Source organism: Dromiciops gliroides, chromosome 1 (assembly GCF_019393635.1).
Source record: "Dromiciops gliroides isolate mDroGli1 chromosome 1, mDroGli1.pri, whole genome shotgun sequence".
In the NCBI taxonomy this organism is placed as follows: Eukaryota; Metazoa; Chordata; class Mammalia; order Microbiotheria; family Microbiotheriidae; genus Dromiciops; species Dromiciops gliroides.
The window spans coordinates 45,976,313-45,991,033 of record NC_057861.1 but is presented as its reverse complement, the minus strand read 5'-3'; the positions used below and the strand labels follow the sequence as shown (position 1 = coordinate 45,991,033).

The 14,721-nt window shown below is 42.3% G+C and overlaps 1 protein-coding gene across 1 annotated transcript; it reads right to left on the bottom strand.

Annotated features, from left to right (window-relative positions):
* Positions 1–244: 244 nt before the first annotated feature.
* On the bottom strand, positions 245–7,016 carry CD209 (CD209 molecule). The gene is made up of 6 exons (XM_043990268.1): positions 6,970–7,016; positions 6,241–6,326; positions 5,854–5,916; positions 5,548–5,699; positions 3,054–3,163; positions 245–386 (listed from the first exon to the last, which is right to left on the bottom strand). The coding sequence occupies exons 1-6, from the start codon at positions 7,014–7,016 to the stop codon at positions 245–247; spliced, it is 600 nt and encodes a 199-aa protein (XP_043846203.1).
* Between the last annotated feature and the right edge of the window lie 7,705 nt (positions 7,017–14,721).

Genomic DNA, 14,721 nt, shown 5'->3' with positions numbered 1-14,721 from the left:
GATAGTGTAGGGGAAAGGTTTATTTAGAGGAATCTCAGAGAATTTTTGGCCTTCATGACACAAAGTGAGGGCCAGAATTCACAAAAGGATAAACTGAAATGCAAAAAGGGGGGAGGGGGGACAGCACAGAATAGCCCAAGTTCAGACCCAGAAGTCCTGGCCCCCAGCCAAATCTACTCTTTTCTCCTATCCAGATTCGGTCACCACCATTGCCCACACCTGTCCAACCCAATCCCTGGAATCTTCAGAGCTTGAAACAAGGGAAAGCTTCCCTTTCACAAATCCAGTAGTTCTCCATGCTGCAAGGTGCATCATTCCAGCCTTGAGAGGTCAGCTCACAGCAATCTTCATCACCAATATTGTTGGGTTCTCCCTCATTCCAAAAGCTGTGGACATTAGCATTTTAGTGAGTAGTCCTCCCCTCTCCCACACTGAAGCAGTCACTTAACCCCAGTGGTTGGCCCTTTGTCCATAGCTCCACCATTCTTACCACCTAGAAAAAAGCTGGTCTGTGGGGGCAGCCAGGTGGCACAGTGGATAAAGCACTGGCCTTGGATTCAGAAGGACCTGAGTTCAAATCCATACTCAGACACTTAACATTTAACTAGTTGTGTGACCTTGGGCAAATCACTTAACCCTCACTGCACTGCAAAAACAAACAAAAAAACTGGTCTGTGCCTCAGATGAGGCACCAAGCTCCCCCACTCACTCTTTCTGCCTCCCCACCATCATTATGTGCACACACATGTGGCACACACACACATACATACACACACACACACACACACCTTACACATACAACCATAGCCTTGGATGGAAACCATCTAATTCTGACCTGGGAGTGCCCCATCTATTCCCCATCCCACTCCTGCTCTTTGCCACCACTGCCTCTTTCTCAAATAATCCTTCCCTTTGAAGGACTTGGAAGTTCCAGGAGTTTAGTGTGTCTGGTCCCCAAAGATATGGACCCAGCCATATGGAGGTCTGAACAGCTGAGAACAGCTAAAAAACATACTTATTTGGACACATAGATGGGGGTGGGCTTCTTTAAGGGTTCCAGGGTATCCCCAGAGTACAAGGTCCTCAAGGATCCAATGTGAGTCCCCCCTACCCTACAACTTCCCAAAGGAAAGCAGTGTTTTTCCATATGGTATGGAGCTTTGGAGTTGTTTTCAAGGCATTGTTCCCTTCTGAAGGACCAGAAAGTCAGTAGAATCATATGATTAAAAATCTAGAGTTGGAAAGCATCTCAGAGTTCACTGAATCCAACCTCCTCTTTTAATAAATATAATTCCGCTTTTAAACTTATGCATTTTGGGGGCAGCTAGGTGGTCCAGTGGATAAAGCACCAGCCCTATATTCAGGAGGACCTGAGTTCAAATCGGCCTCAGACACTTGACCTGGGCATGTCATTTAAACCTCATTGCCCTGGAAAAAATAAACTTATGCATTTTGCATAAGACTCTCCTAATTGGTGAAGAGAATGCTGACATGACCCTGCATAACTGAGAAAGGCAGTCAGGACATTTCTTTACCCTGCTTGGAGAGATCCATGTGGTTCCAGAGTCTCTTTGGGACCAACTTGAAGGAGAGGAAAAAGAGACTTTGAAAGTGGCAAAAATGCAGGGGATGCAAGTACCTCAACACATCCCTAATTTCCAGCTTGATACCCTAAAGATTTTGAGGCTTTCCCTTTCACTAAGATTGGGGCCTATCTCTTGGTTGAGTGAGATCTCAGCTCAGTCCCCTCTAAGCTTGTTTGCTCCTGTGTATTTTCCGGTAAATTTCTGAGAAATCTGTAGAACTCTGATTTCTGTTTGCTCTCTGCTTGGATAAATGAGTTTACTCACCATTCACTACTTATGATGGGCATTTGTGTAATTAGCATTTGGTAAGAAAAAGCCACCCCAGTGGGTGCCAACCTGGGGCACCTTCTTCCCCCTATAAGGGATAGTGACCAAGGAAGGTAATGCCCTTGTTGATTATGGACCTAAGAAACCATATTGGGCACATAAATCATCAATATTGCTGGGGGAGGTGCCAAAGAGATAAAACTCTAATCTGACACCTCCTTTCAGAGAACAAAGAAGCCAACCTCACGGCCCTTTCTCAGGCCCCTTCTCCAGACAGGAATCAGAATCTCCCTTGGAGAGGGGAGGGCAAGACTCCAGAATTATCTGTCAATGCCTCCCCCATGAGTCACATTTAGACAATTCACGTGGACATACTCACCTTGCATGGGCAACACACACCTTATACAGAAAAGCAAACTGAGGTAGAGAGAAGTTAAATGACTATCCCAGGGTTATATACAGGGTCTAAGGTAGTAAGTGTCAATGGTAGAATTTGAACACAAGATTTCTGACCCCAGAGACAGTGTTCTTCCCACCAAATCTTTTTTTTTTTTTGCGGGGCAATGGGGGTTAAGTGACTTGCCCAAGGTCACACAGCTAGTAAGTGTCAAGTGTCTGAGGCCAGATTTGAACTCAGGAACTTCTGAATCCAGGGCCGGTACTTTATCCACTGTGCCACCTAGCCGCCCCCTTTCCCACCAAATCTTAAGGGATCAAGATTCTAAACAAGCCTGGGGGTAGGGCATTGATTCTGGAGAGAGTCATTAATGAGTATGGGCATAAGAAACACTGCTAGGGGAATATGCTGACTGAAGAAGATACTGATGGGTGGGGGACATTGGACAGGATGGGAAGGGAAGATGTTAACTGGGGCAAGGACTCATTGGGGAGAGAATGGTTGTAGAGAGGAGGAGATAGTAAAGACACTAGCTGGAAAGAGGATGCTAATTTGATTGGAAGGAGAACAGTGACCATCAGAGTCAAAAGGCACTGTGGGGGGAGGTTTGGTTGTGACTTCTCTTGACCCCATGACAATGAGGCTGGAGGCCATTGGCTTCTGATGCCTAAGCTCAGTTCTGATGCTGGAATTTCAGGCCTCAGCCAGAAGAGGATGGGGTTTTCCTGTGGTGCTCTTAGGGAAGGGCCAAGCACTTGTTTCCCCCTCCCTCCTGGGTCTCTGGACCACTGCCAGTGACTTACGACTGCTGAAGAGTTGTTCCATCCACCCAGTGCCAGGTCCCCTCTTTCTTCTTGTCAGTGAGTCCCACCCACCACCGGTAGTTGGAGGTGGCCTTCTGCTTCAGGTATTTCTGGGAATCAGAGAGTGGGGTGGATATTGGAACTCTTGGGGTTTGTTTGTTTTTTGTGGGGCAGTGGGGGTTAAGTAATTTGCCCAAGGTCACACAGCTAGTAAGTGTCAAGTGTCTGAGGCTGAATTTGAACTCAGGAACTCCTGAATCCAGGGCCGGTGCTTTATCCACTGCGCCACCTAGCCGCCCCAATATTGGAACTCTTATCCCTCACTCCCAGGGACCAAACAAAGCCTTGGCCCTCATCAGGCAGGGGCCACTATTGAGGCATTTCCTTCCTTCCTTTGCCCCCATACTACAAGGTGATTCTCTCCTCAGAGACTCAGCCTTCTGAACCACTGTCTGATATCTGAGGGCATTCACTGGAAGAAAATTCCTCCCTGTGCCAAACTGTTGGAGAGATGGTGGTGATGATGACAATAACATCAGCAGCAGAAACAGCAACAAGTGCAACAGCAGCAGCAGAATCAGCAACAGTAGCAGCAGCAGCAGCAATAACAGCAACAGCAACAGCAACAACAACAAGACAAACAGCAACAAAAGAAACAGCAACAATAGCAACAGTAGCAACAGTAGCAGCAATAGCAGCAGCAACAATAGCAACAGCAGCAGAAGCAACAACAGCAGCAGCAGAAGCAATAGCAGCAGCAGAAGCAACAACAGCTAGCATTTGTATAGCACTTTAGGTTTGTAAAGTACTTCCCACCTCATTTCTACACATCCTCTTATTTGTGCCTCCAGCTAATCCTACAAGGCAGATCCTATCCCTATCTCCATTTTATAGATAAGGAAACAGGCTGAGAGAGGTTAAGAGAGCCATCTTCATAGAGCTAAGAATGCACCTGCGTTGGGCTCTGAACCCCACTGCTTCTTCCGGGTACACCACCTGCCTCTCTGAGTTAGAACACCTGGGTCCCAATGCTAGCTCTCCCAATTGCTACTTGTGTGATCTTAGGGAGCTCCCTGCCCTTTTCTAGGCCTTGGGGTCCTCAAATGTAAAATTAGCAGACTCACCCAGATCATCTCTAGAGTGGTTTTTGGCTCTTCTCTCTACAGCCCTGACCATCCGCTTTCTCCTGAGGAGACAGCCTGGTTCCAGCACCCACATATGACTTTCTGTTGGTGCCCTGAAGCTGTGTCTCCCACACATGTGTTCTGTGACCCTCTGTGATTCTTAAGCTCCTTGGAGTCCACCTAACACACACCATTGCCTGGTCTAAATGAATGTGTCTTCGAGCTTGTGCCACGTATAGATACTGTGCCACTGCAGCCACAGCCCTGGGTATGACCTCCGTCTACTTCTTGCCACTGGGTGCGTGAGAGGCATAGTGGCTCCTGGGTATGGCATCAGGAAGAGGAGAGAATCAGGGAGAGAGCTTTTCACACCTATCCAGATTCATGTGTTTTGTCAGTCTCTTTTGCATGCATGGGTTCTGTGTTTCTGTTTTGATTTTTTGCTTTTTAAATCAAGAACTGGGATATATATATATATATATATATATATATATATATATATATATATATATATTGCTGGGCAATTGGGGTTAAGTGACTTGCCCAGGGTCACACAGCTAGTCTGAGGCCAGATTTCAACTCAGGTCCTCCTGAATCCAGGGCTAGTGCTCTATCCACTGCACCACCTAGCTCCCCCGAGATGTATATATTTTTGACAATGACAAAAAATATTGGAGTGGTTTACCATTTTCTTCTCCAGAAAGGATGACCTAAGTCTCATAACTTCAGAGTTAGAAGGACCTTGAAGGCCAAATCCAACTACTTGTGATTGTCCAAAGCCAACAAGGTAGCATGGCCAGAATTCAAACCCAGCTCTCATGACTCCAAGTCCATCACTCTGTCTACTGAACCACCCTGAACCCTTCTTTTGCCTGGTTCTCATGGTATCTCTCTATTACTCCAAACCCCAAATCATAGAATCGCAGTTGGAAGGGATTTTGGAGACCAGCCCAACTAACCTACTTCTGAACAATTATCTCTTAAATATCAGGACATGCTCATGTGATTACAGACAGAGCAACAAAAGGGACATTCATGACATCTAGTCCACCCTTCTCATTTTACAGATGAAGAAACTCTTTCACTAGCGAGGTGGCTGACCAAATGACAGCCATAACTTACTTCCATCCCTGCTTCATCTATTCTTGTTCTGTTTTCTGGAGTTTTGCAAAAGAAACAATGTCTAACCCCTCTCTCAAGCCACAGATGACATAGATCTAAAGCACATTTTAGAGTCCCTCCAATCCAACCCCCTCAATTTGCAAATGAGAAAACAGATGAAGCCCAAGGAAGGAAAATTATTTGCCTGAAGTCACACAGATGGGAGGGATCCCAGGACCCAGGTATTAGGATCTGGGAAAAAACCTCACCTGCTCCTCAGAAGAGCTAATGATGACCAGGTGGCTACCATCTGCCTCACACGCCTCTCTGGCTACTTCCCATGGCTTTCGGTCCTTGGAAAATTGGTAACAGCTGTCTTTATACAATGTCCAGTCACAGGGACATGAATGGCAAAAGGCATCTGTGGGCAATGGGTAGGATTAGGCAAAGGACTCAGGGCTCCTGGCTCCCTCTCCTGACCACTGAACTCACACCTCTCTAGGCATCCCCAAGTATAATCTCTTTAGTGCTCTCTTTACTGCCCCAGTCTTTCCCAGGTGCCCAGCTATCCTTACCCAGGGTTTTGTTCAGTTGTTTGATAAACTGTGAAACTTCAGCTTGTTCCTTGGCCCTCAAGTCTAGGGAGGAAGAAATAGAGATCAGAAGGATGAACACCTTTGCTCTTTGGAAAGCCTAGATGTCCTGCCCCAGGCTGAATCTTGCTCCTGGGAATTCCCCTTCCTTGGAGGACCCAATTTTCCTACTCCTCCTCTGACTTCTGGATCCCTAGAGACTCAAAGGATTTCAAGGGCCAACTGGTCCCAACCCATACCTCAAGAAGTCCCTTCCCCAGAGAACCCAATTATCTTTCCTGTGCCCCTGCCTGATGTAAATCTCTAAGCCCCTCACCTGGTGATTCTCTCTTCTCCCTGGACCTAGGTATCTTTCCTCCCAGTCCCTGCCCCTTCCCCCCCCCCAATCATCTTCTAGCTGGGCAGAGAGCTGGTTCAGTTTCTTCTGGAATGATTCATGCTCTAAGTTAGACTGACTTTGGGTAAAAGTAGGACTAGAAGGGGCAGGTAGGTGGCACAGTGGATAAAGCACCAGCCCTGGATTCAGGAGGAACTGAGTTCAGATCTGGCCTCAGACACTTGACACTTGCTAGCTGTGTGACCGTGGGCAAGTCACTTAACCCCAATTGCCCAGCAAAAAAAAAAAGCAGGACTAGACAAGGGACCCAGGAATCCTGTTTCCCTCCCCAGACCACTGAACTCAGACCTTTCTAGGCATCCCCAAGTATAATTCCTGTACTCTTTAGTGTTCCAGTCTTTCCCAAGTGCCAGCTATCCTTACTCAAGGTTTTGTTCAGTTGCTCGATGAACTGTGAAGTTTCAACTTGTTCCTTGACCCCCTATCCTAGTGAGGACCAGTTCTTGGCCTCAACCCAATCATCTTCAATAGGCAGAGAGCTGATTCGCTTTCTTCTGAATTGCTTGGTTCTGGAAGACTGGAAAGCAAAGTAATGAGTTTGGGCCCATAGGAGTAAAACCCATCCAACAGAGGTCTGAGGAGTTGGTGGGGGGGGGGGGAAGGGAGCCCAATTTCAAACAAACTTCCCTCTCCCTGGAATCCATGGCAGGACTGGCACCTAACCCATGAACTCGCTTTGATTTTGCCCTCTCTAATAGTACCACAGTCTCACCCAGGACAGGGGGCTCAGGCCTGGCCCCAAACTCATTCTGACATCAGAGACCTAGCTCTGCTTCCACTCTTGCAGAGTAGCCCTAGATACCCAGAGGCCCAGATCCCTAAATCAGTGTAGATTATAAAGCTACCTTCAAGATCGTGTAATCCAACCAACCAACAAAAACTAATCTTTCACTAAAGATTGTGAAGAATATACTTTTCTGCATATAATTCTTTATAATTACATAATGAATGCAATTATATAGTTAATTATTGAATTATTAATTATGTGTATTAATTGGTATAATTCTTTATAACAAAATATTAATTTTGATCATATACATGTTAGAAATGCAGCTAACAGCTCGAATAAGTGTCACAAGTCAAGTGTCTCAGCTCACATAATCTAAGTAGGCAGCAGAGTGTGGTTGAAGGCTTCTTTAATACATCTTCATGAAGGTGGGCACCCTCTTGAATGTGTCAGATAGTACACCTAAGTGAAGAGCCACACAGCTGTTTATACACACAGAGGGTCTCTTCCCAACCAATCACATTACAGTATTTATCATCCCCCTATTTACATACAGTTTAGACCAAACAGATTGTACCAGGTCAACCAATGACATTGCACCAAGTGTTAATCAATCACAATATACAAAATACGATACCAGGCAGTAACATATTCTGGGCAAGAGTGTCCACTCATCCTTATCACAATGTTCTGTGTTAGCATACCTTACATAACTTTCAAGAAATGAAACTTAAATTGGGATTTGAAACTAAACTTACTTTTTATTCTCATTGCTCTGAGAAGAGTTCAGACATGGTCTTTTCTCTCAATATACTTTCACTAATCCAGTAACCATGAAACTCAGTACACAAAATAAAATAGGTAACATGCAAAACATTTTTTCTCACTAGTAATTCCCCAGAATTCTGTGACTTTTTGTGCTAACATCTCAATTGGAAAAAAACAAAACAGAACAGAACAACAAAAAAAAGACAAAACACACCGATTTCAGACAATATTCACTTTTTATAACACATGAAATCTATGGTACCATAAATACTGTAGAGAAAATAAAATTCTTAAAACTAAACCATTTTTAGCCTGAATCTTACCTTACACTGTATCAGTTGGCAGTGCAAAGGCATTATACTGTATATTAAACTGCTCTTTTTAAACTTCTGATGTTTCTTATTAACATCTCATTTACAGTGGAGAAAACTTATCTTCCCTATGTAATAGTAAGAATAATAAATAATAATAGCTAATTTTTACATAGTTAGTACCAGCACAAACATTTTCAAGACGTATTTCAATTATTAGGTTCCATGTTAACTGTACCTAAAGCATTCATACAAAACAAATAAGGAAGTAGTCTTTCCATCCTTTAACAGAAATTGTAAATACCAACGATGATATAATGGATTGCTTTGGGGTTTTTTACTTTATGTTCTCCATTTCTGCTACCTTATGTGAGAAATCATTATTAATAATTGATATCTTAGGGGACCAAGTGATCTCCCCTTCTTTCTTAGTCCTTTCTCACCACCACCACCCCCAATCCAAAAGCAAGTTCTCCTTGAAAGTAAGAGTCATCTGGGTTAAAGGAGAGACAGATCCTTTTGTCTAGATAGCTGAAGGACTTTACTGATTAAACTACAGGTAGGTGGAAATTATTTGGGGTGAGGGGTCCACATTCCTTCTATAATGCCATCTAAGTCACATATCCTGGACTTCATTTTAATACAACCCACCTGCAATCATGTCAACCAATTAGATATGATTATTATTCACTAAGTAGATTTGATTGCTATGTGATGGACCTCCTATAGTTGGAAGGGTATATAAAGTGAGACCCCCATGGCCATTAGGGGTCTTTTGTTCTGAGAGAGGCAGTCAATAGACCTCCTTTTATTAATATCCTGCTGGCCTATTAATAAAATGATGAAATTACCTGGAAACTATGTCCTGTATTGTTAATCATCACACTTAAACTGTCTATTATTTTCTGTTTATACTCATTTCAGCCACTCCATTTGGTTTTCTCTTCAAACCAGTTGCCTAACTATCCATCCTAATAAGATATTATTTCACTTTTTTTTAAAATGAGAGGTAATAAGAATTTGGCAATTAAATTTAATTGTTGACAATTGCAAATTGTTAGTATGAGAAAATAATTATTAATAATGAATTTCTGGGAGAAACCCAGACATTAGTTTAGCTGCTCTCTTCCCCCTCACCAGAAACCAGCCTGGGATGAGTTTTCAGCTTAACAAAAGGAATGCAGACTGATCCTTCTGATTAACTAGGGGAAGAAGCACACCTAGGTGGTTGGAATTTGATCTCTAGACCACCCTTCAAGTCATGTCAATCAATGGAATGGAATGATGTTGACCAATTGGCTTTGATCAGTGAGTAAAGAGCCACCTCTATTGAAGGAGAAAGGGGACTAGACCACAAGAGACTTACTCTCTTTTTCCTGGGACTTAATTGAGCTTCCCACATACCCTGTCCTCTCCCTCTTGGCAAAATGTGCTGGGTATGTAATTGTTTAGGCCTCTAATCTGGTGACTTGTGAAGAGGTTAGGGAAATGCTACATGGTCAATTGTTTGTTAATATTTAATATTAATTAATAATAAATGCTTACTACCTAAACTGGTGCACTGACCATTGATTCATAAGTAGCAATATATTAGAAAGTCCAGCCTAGTTCCCCAATAATTTAGCTGAAAACAGCTAACCTGGGGGCAGCTAGGTGGTGCAATGGACAAAGCACCGGCCCTGGATTCAGGAGGACCTGAGTTCAAATGTGGCCTCAGACACTTGACACTTACTAGCTGTGTGACCCTGGGCAAGTCACTTAACCCTCATTGCCCAGCAAAACAAAATAAACAAATAAATGAACAAACAAACGAAGAACAAACAAATGAATGAATGAATAAGTAAAATGAATGAATAAATAAATAAATGAAATAAAAACAGCTAGTCCCCCAATAGTTTAAATAATACATTAGTATTAAAGATCTCAGGTTACATCAATGGTTAAGTTGCAGTTTATTTGAAAACTAGATTTTTATATGATGATATCCTGGTACTTAGCAAAATTAATCAATATACATTTATTAAAATGTTTCTTCAAGATGTAAATAGCAGGAAGAAAAACAAATATCTTCTTCCTGTCCATAACTCTCCAAAACAGATCTAGAAAACACACCAGACCAAATTCTGATCAAGAAATACAAGAAAGGGACAGCTAGGTGGTGCAGTGGATAAAGCACCGGCCCTGGATTCAGGAGTACCTGAGTTCAAATCCAGCCTCAGACACTTGACACTTACTAGCTGTGTGACCCTGGGCAAGTCACTTAACCCCCATTACCCTACCAAAAAAAAAGAAAGAAATACAAGAAAAAGAAATACAAGAAAAAAAATCATGATAAAATTTTTTTTTCCAGTCCAAGTCAGCAGAAGGAGACAGAGAGGTTTGCAGACAGTGCCCAGGAGCATACCCCAGTGAAGAGCATTCCAGTGCAGAAATAGGCTGTGCACCAAAACAAGAAGACATCCCAGATATAGCACAGAAGGGCCTAAATTTGTGTAAGGTGCAAGAATAGGTGCCAACTAGCAGCTCTGTCCAGGGCAGGCTGAATGTCCAGGCCTGAAGGGTGGCATTCTAGGGTGAGGAGCAGTCAGGAGCCATAGGCAATGGACCAAGCAAGAAACAAGTTCAGAAACAAGTAGCAGTTGTTTTGCTTGAACCCCAGGACCTGAGTAAGTCTTAGCTGAAGCTTTAAACCCAATCTAAAGCTTACAGAAGAATATCTAGGGCAGGAATCTCAGACCAAATGTAAGCCTACAGTTCTAATACTCTGAACCAGAAGTTTTCCAACTGGTCAATAGTGTCAGAGTCCAGCACAATCTATTGAAATTACAAATGGAGAAAATCTACAAGCCTATTTTTCAGACCCAAACCCAGGTCAGGAACTTTCAGAAAGCAGCAATTAGATTTTAAAAAGGAGCCTAGATTTCACATTTCAAGAAATCATAAAAGAAAATTGCCCAGATCCCATAGAACCAGAAGGCAAACTAGAGATAGAAAGAATCCACCAATCACCTCCTGAAAGAAACCCCAAAATAAAAATTCCCAAGAGCATCAAACCCAGAGTTTTCAGAGCAAAGAAAAAATACTGTAAGAACAAGAAATAAAGAATTAAAGTACTGAAGAGCCACAATCAAGATCATATATTATTTAGCAGCCACTACTATAAAGGAGCAGAGAGCTTGGAATACCATATTCCAGATAGCAAAGGATATAGGTTTATAACAAAAAATTATTTACTTAGAAAAACTGAGTAAAATCCTAAAGAGGGAAAAACCAGACCTTTAACAAAACAAAGGACTTCCAAGCATTCCTGATGAAAATCCCAGAGCTAATTAGACATTTTAACATGCATCCAGAGAAATACAAAAAGGTAAACATGAATCAATAACTGTAATGGACTAGACAAAGATCAGTTATTTACATTATTGTGAGAAAATGGGTTTTGGGGGTCCCAGAGGGCCCCCATCGGGAACCTTGCCAGATTTCTTTCAGAGCTGGCCCAGAGTCAGTAAAGTCAGAAAGACAATAGAGATTAAAACTACACCTACCTGAAAGCCTTTCCCTTCAGAGGGCCTGTCTTCTGGACTCTGACCTTAGCCTGTACTGCTCATTTTAATATGGATCACCCTTAAGTCCAGTAAACCAACAGATTTGAATGATGCTAGCCAATTAGCTTTGAGCAGTGTGTAAGGAATACACTAGGGAGAAAAGGGAGAGAAAGGATAGAGAAAATTTATTATCCAGTTATAACTGGAGAGCACAAGAAGTCTGTACAAACAAGGAGGAAGGAATGGGGCTAACAGTTGATACTTAAACCTTACTCTCATCTGAACTGGTCAAAGGAGGGAAGAATATACAAACAGCTGGACACGGAAATATATTTCACCCAACAGGAAAGCATGAGAGAAGGGTGAAAAAGAAGAAAGACACTAGCACTTGGGAGGAATCAGGAAAGGCTTAATGCACCTGTCTTAAGGTAGAGAGAGACTGTATATGAGATAAGGAGAGACCACATCTGTTGATGTGGGCCATAGACTCAGGGGAGAAAGTGGACATTAAGACCAAGATCTGTGAATGATGTTGTCAAATGCAACCAACACTATGGTACTTTTAACTTCCTCACAAAGATCACTTAATTTTCAGCATGTGCTTCATTTTCAAATACAATAAGTGGTGTGATGACACAACTCATCTGTCATGGCTCTACTTTGATTATGCCTCATTCAAGATTCCACGTGGCCAACTCAAGTCAGAGCTCATTGGTGCATATTGTATTCAATCCTTAAATAATTATTGCCCTGCATTTACTATGAGTCAAATCAAGTTTGCTACCTGTATCCCTGGCCACCCAGGGAGGTCTTCTCTTCTCCAGGCCAAATATATCTCCAGTTTCAATCCTTATATTGAATGGTCCTTTTATCTGCTAGGTCTCATAATGCACCATAGCACTGGACCTGGAATCAGGAAGACCTAAGTTCAAAACCAGCCCCAGACACTTGCTAGCTATGTGATCCTGGGTAAGTCATTTAACTTTTATGTGCCTCATTTTCCTCAATTGTAAAATGGAGATAATAATAGCTCCCAGGTTGGTTGTGAGGATCAAATGAGACAATATTTGTAAAATGCTTTGCCAACTTTAAAGTATTACATAAGTGCTAGTTATTATTGTTAATATTATTATTACAATCCTGGTGAATGCCAGAAGCCAGAAGGAACCTTAGAGAGTCTATATATATATATATATATATATATATATATATATATATAGAGAGAGAGAGAGAGAGAGAGAGAGAGAGAGAGAGAGAGAGAGAGAGAGAGAGAGTCATTTAGTCCAGCCCAGAATCTCTTCTATAATATCCCCTATAAATAACCAGCCAAGCTCTGTTTGAAAACTTTCATTCATGGGGATCTGAAAATGAAGATATTAATATTTACACTATTTACTTAACAGGGTTGTTATGAAGAAGGTGCTTGAAATTCTATGGAAATGTGCAGTGTTAGAGTGGAAAGGACAGAGGCCAGCTGTGCAGCCCATCATGGAAAGGAAATGAGAAAGGAAGGAAAGAGAAAACTTGGCATGTGGTTGACCACAAAACATCCCACAAGCTGGTCCTGGAGGAAGCAGGAGCCAGGACCACAGGTTTGTATCAGAGTTCAAGCAAGTGCAGGACCCAAGTCTTATCTGGAAGGGACTTCTCAAAAAAAAAAAAATAACAACATAAGTGACCCTTCTCTTCTTAAACTTAATCCTTAGTGGGAACAGCTAAGAAGATGATGGAAAGAAGGAACTGTGATGTTTAAAATATGATGTGTGGAGGCAGCTAGGTGGCGCAGTGGATAGAGTACTGGCCCTGGATTCAGGAGTACCCGAGTTCAAATCCAGCCTCAGACACTTAACACTTACTAGCTGTGTGACCCTGGGCAAGTCACTTAGCCCCAATTGCCCTGCAAAGAAAAAAAAAGAATATAATCTAATAAAATATAATGCATGTCCTTACCTGCCCCCTATCAGGTATTTGGTGGGTTTTTTTTGGAGGGGGGTAAATAGCTAAGATTTACTGATAAATTCAGCAACAGTTTAGACTTTTAAGCATTTATTAAAGAGTAAAGAGAACTAGGGCAGCTAGGTGGCGCAGTGGATAGAGCACCAGCCCTGGAGTCAGGAGAACCTGAGTTCAAATCCAGCCTCAGACACCTAACACTTACTAGCTGTGTGACCTGGGCAAGTCACTTAACCCCAATTGTCTCTCTCTCTCTCTCTCTCTCTCTCTCACACACACACACACACACAAAAGGGTAAAGAGAACGCATGGAGTACAGTAAAGCAAGAAAAGCCTATTTCTTTTCCTCTCTCTCTGCCACCAAGCTGAAATCCCAGAACAAAAAAAGGGAAATCCTCAGTGGCTTCTCCCAGAAGCTCCCTGTGGAACAGGAAGCAGGGCAATCCCCACACATAGCTCCAAGCTAATTGGCTGGTAGCATTGATTGACATGATTTACAGGTGGTTCTAAGAATAGTGACAAATTCCAGACACCAAGCCAAGCCACATGTTTCCTAGGGGGTGGGGCCCTGGTTTTCACTCTCCTCCTTGTGCTTCATGAAGAAACATCATTTCCTTACATGAAACAATAACATTACAGATACTTATGACTAACAAAGTAAAGGGAATGAAAAGAGAGAAAAGAAATTGATCAATGTATTACCAAAGACTAAAGGGGGCACTCCCCTTTAGTAAGTGGACATTATAAACAGTGTATACAATGGGGAAAAGGAAAACAGAAAAATGTTCATTTAAGGCTTTGGAAGTCTTTTCTCAGATGATTCTTGGCATGTCCTCTGGGTGTAGTTGTGGAATGTAAGTCTTTCAGGTGTGAATGCAGATGATCGACTAACAAGCCTCAGCTGTAGAGTTCCAGGTGTGATTATAAAGTCTCTCAGGTGTTTCAGATACTGGTAATCAGATGGAAAGTTTCCTACAAAAAATTGATCTTAACACAACTTTAAATAGCTTTGTCAATAACCAAATCAAACAATGAGACTTCTCAAAAACATGTCTAAGGAAATTCAGAATCTTTTAGAGATTTTACAATTATTGTCCAGTTGTTACACATGAAACATATAATTTTAAAAAATTGAAACATTCTCTAAAA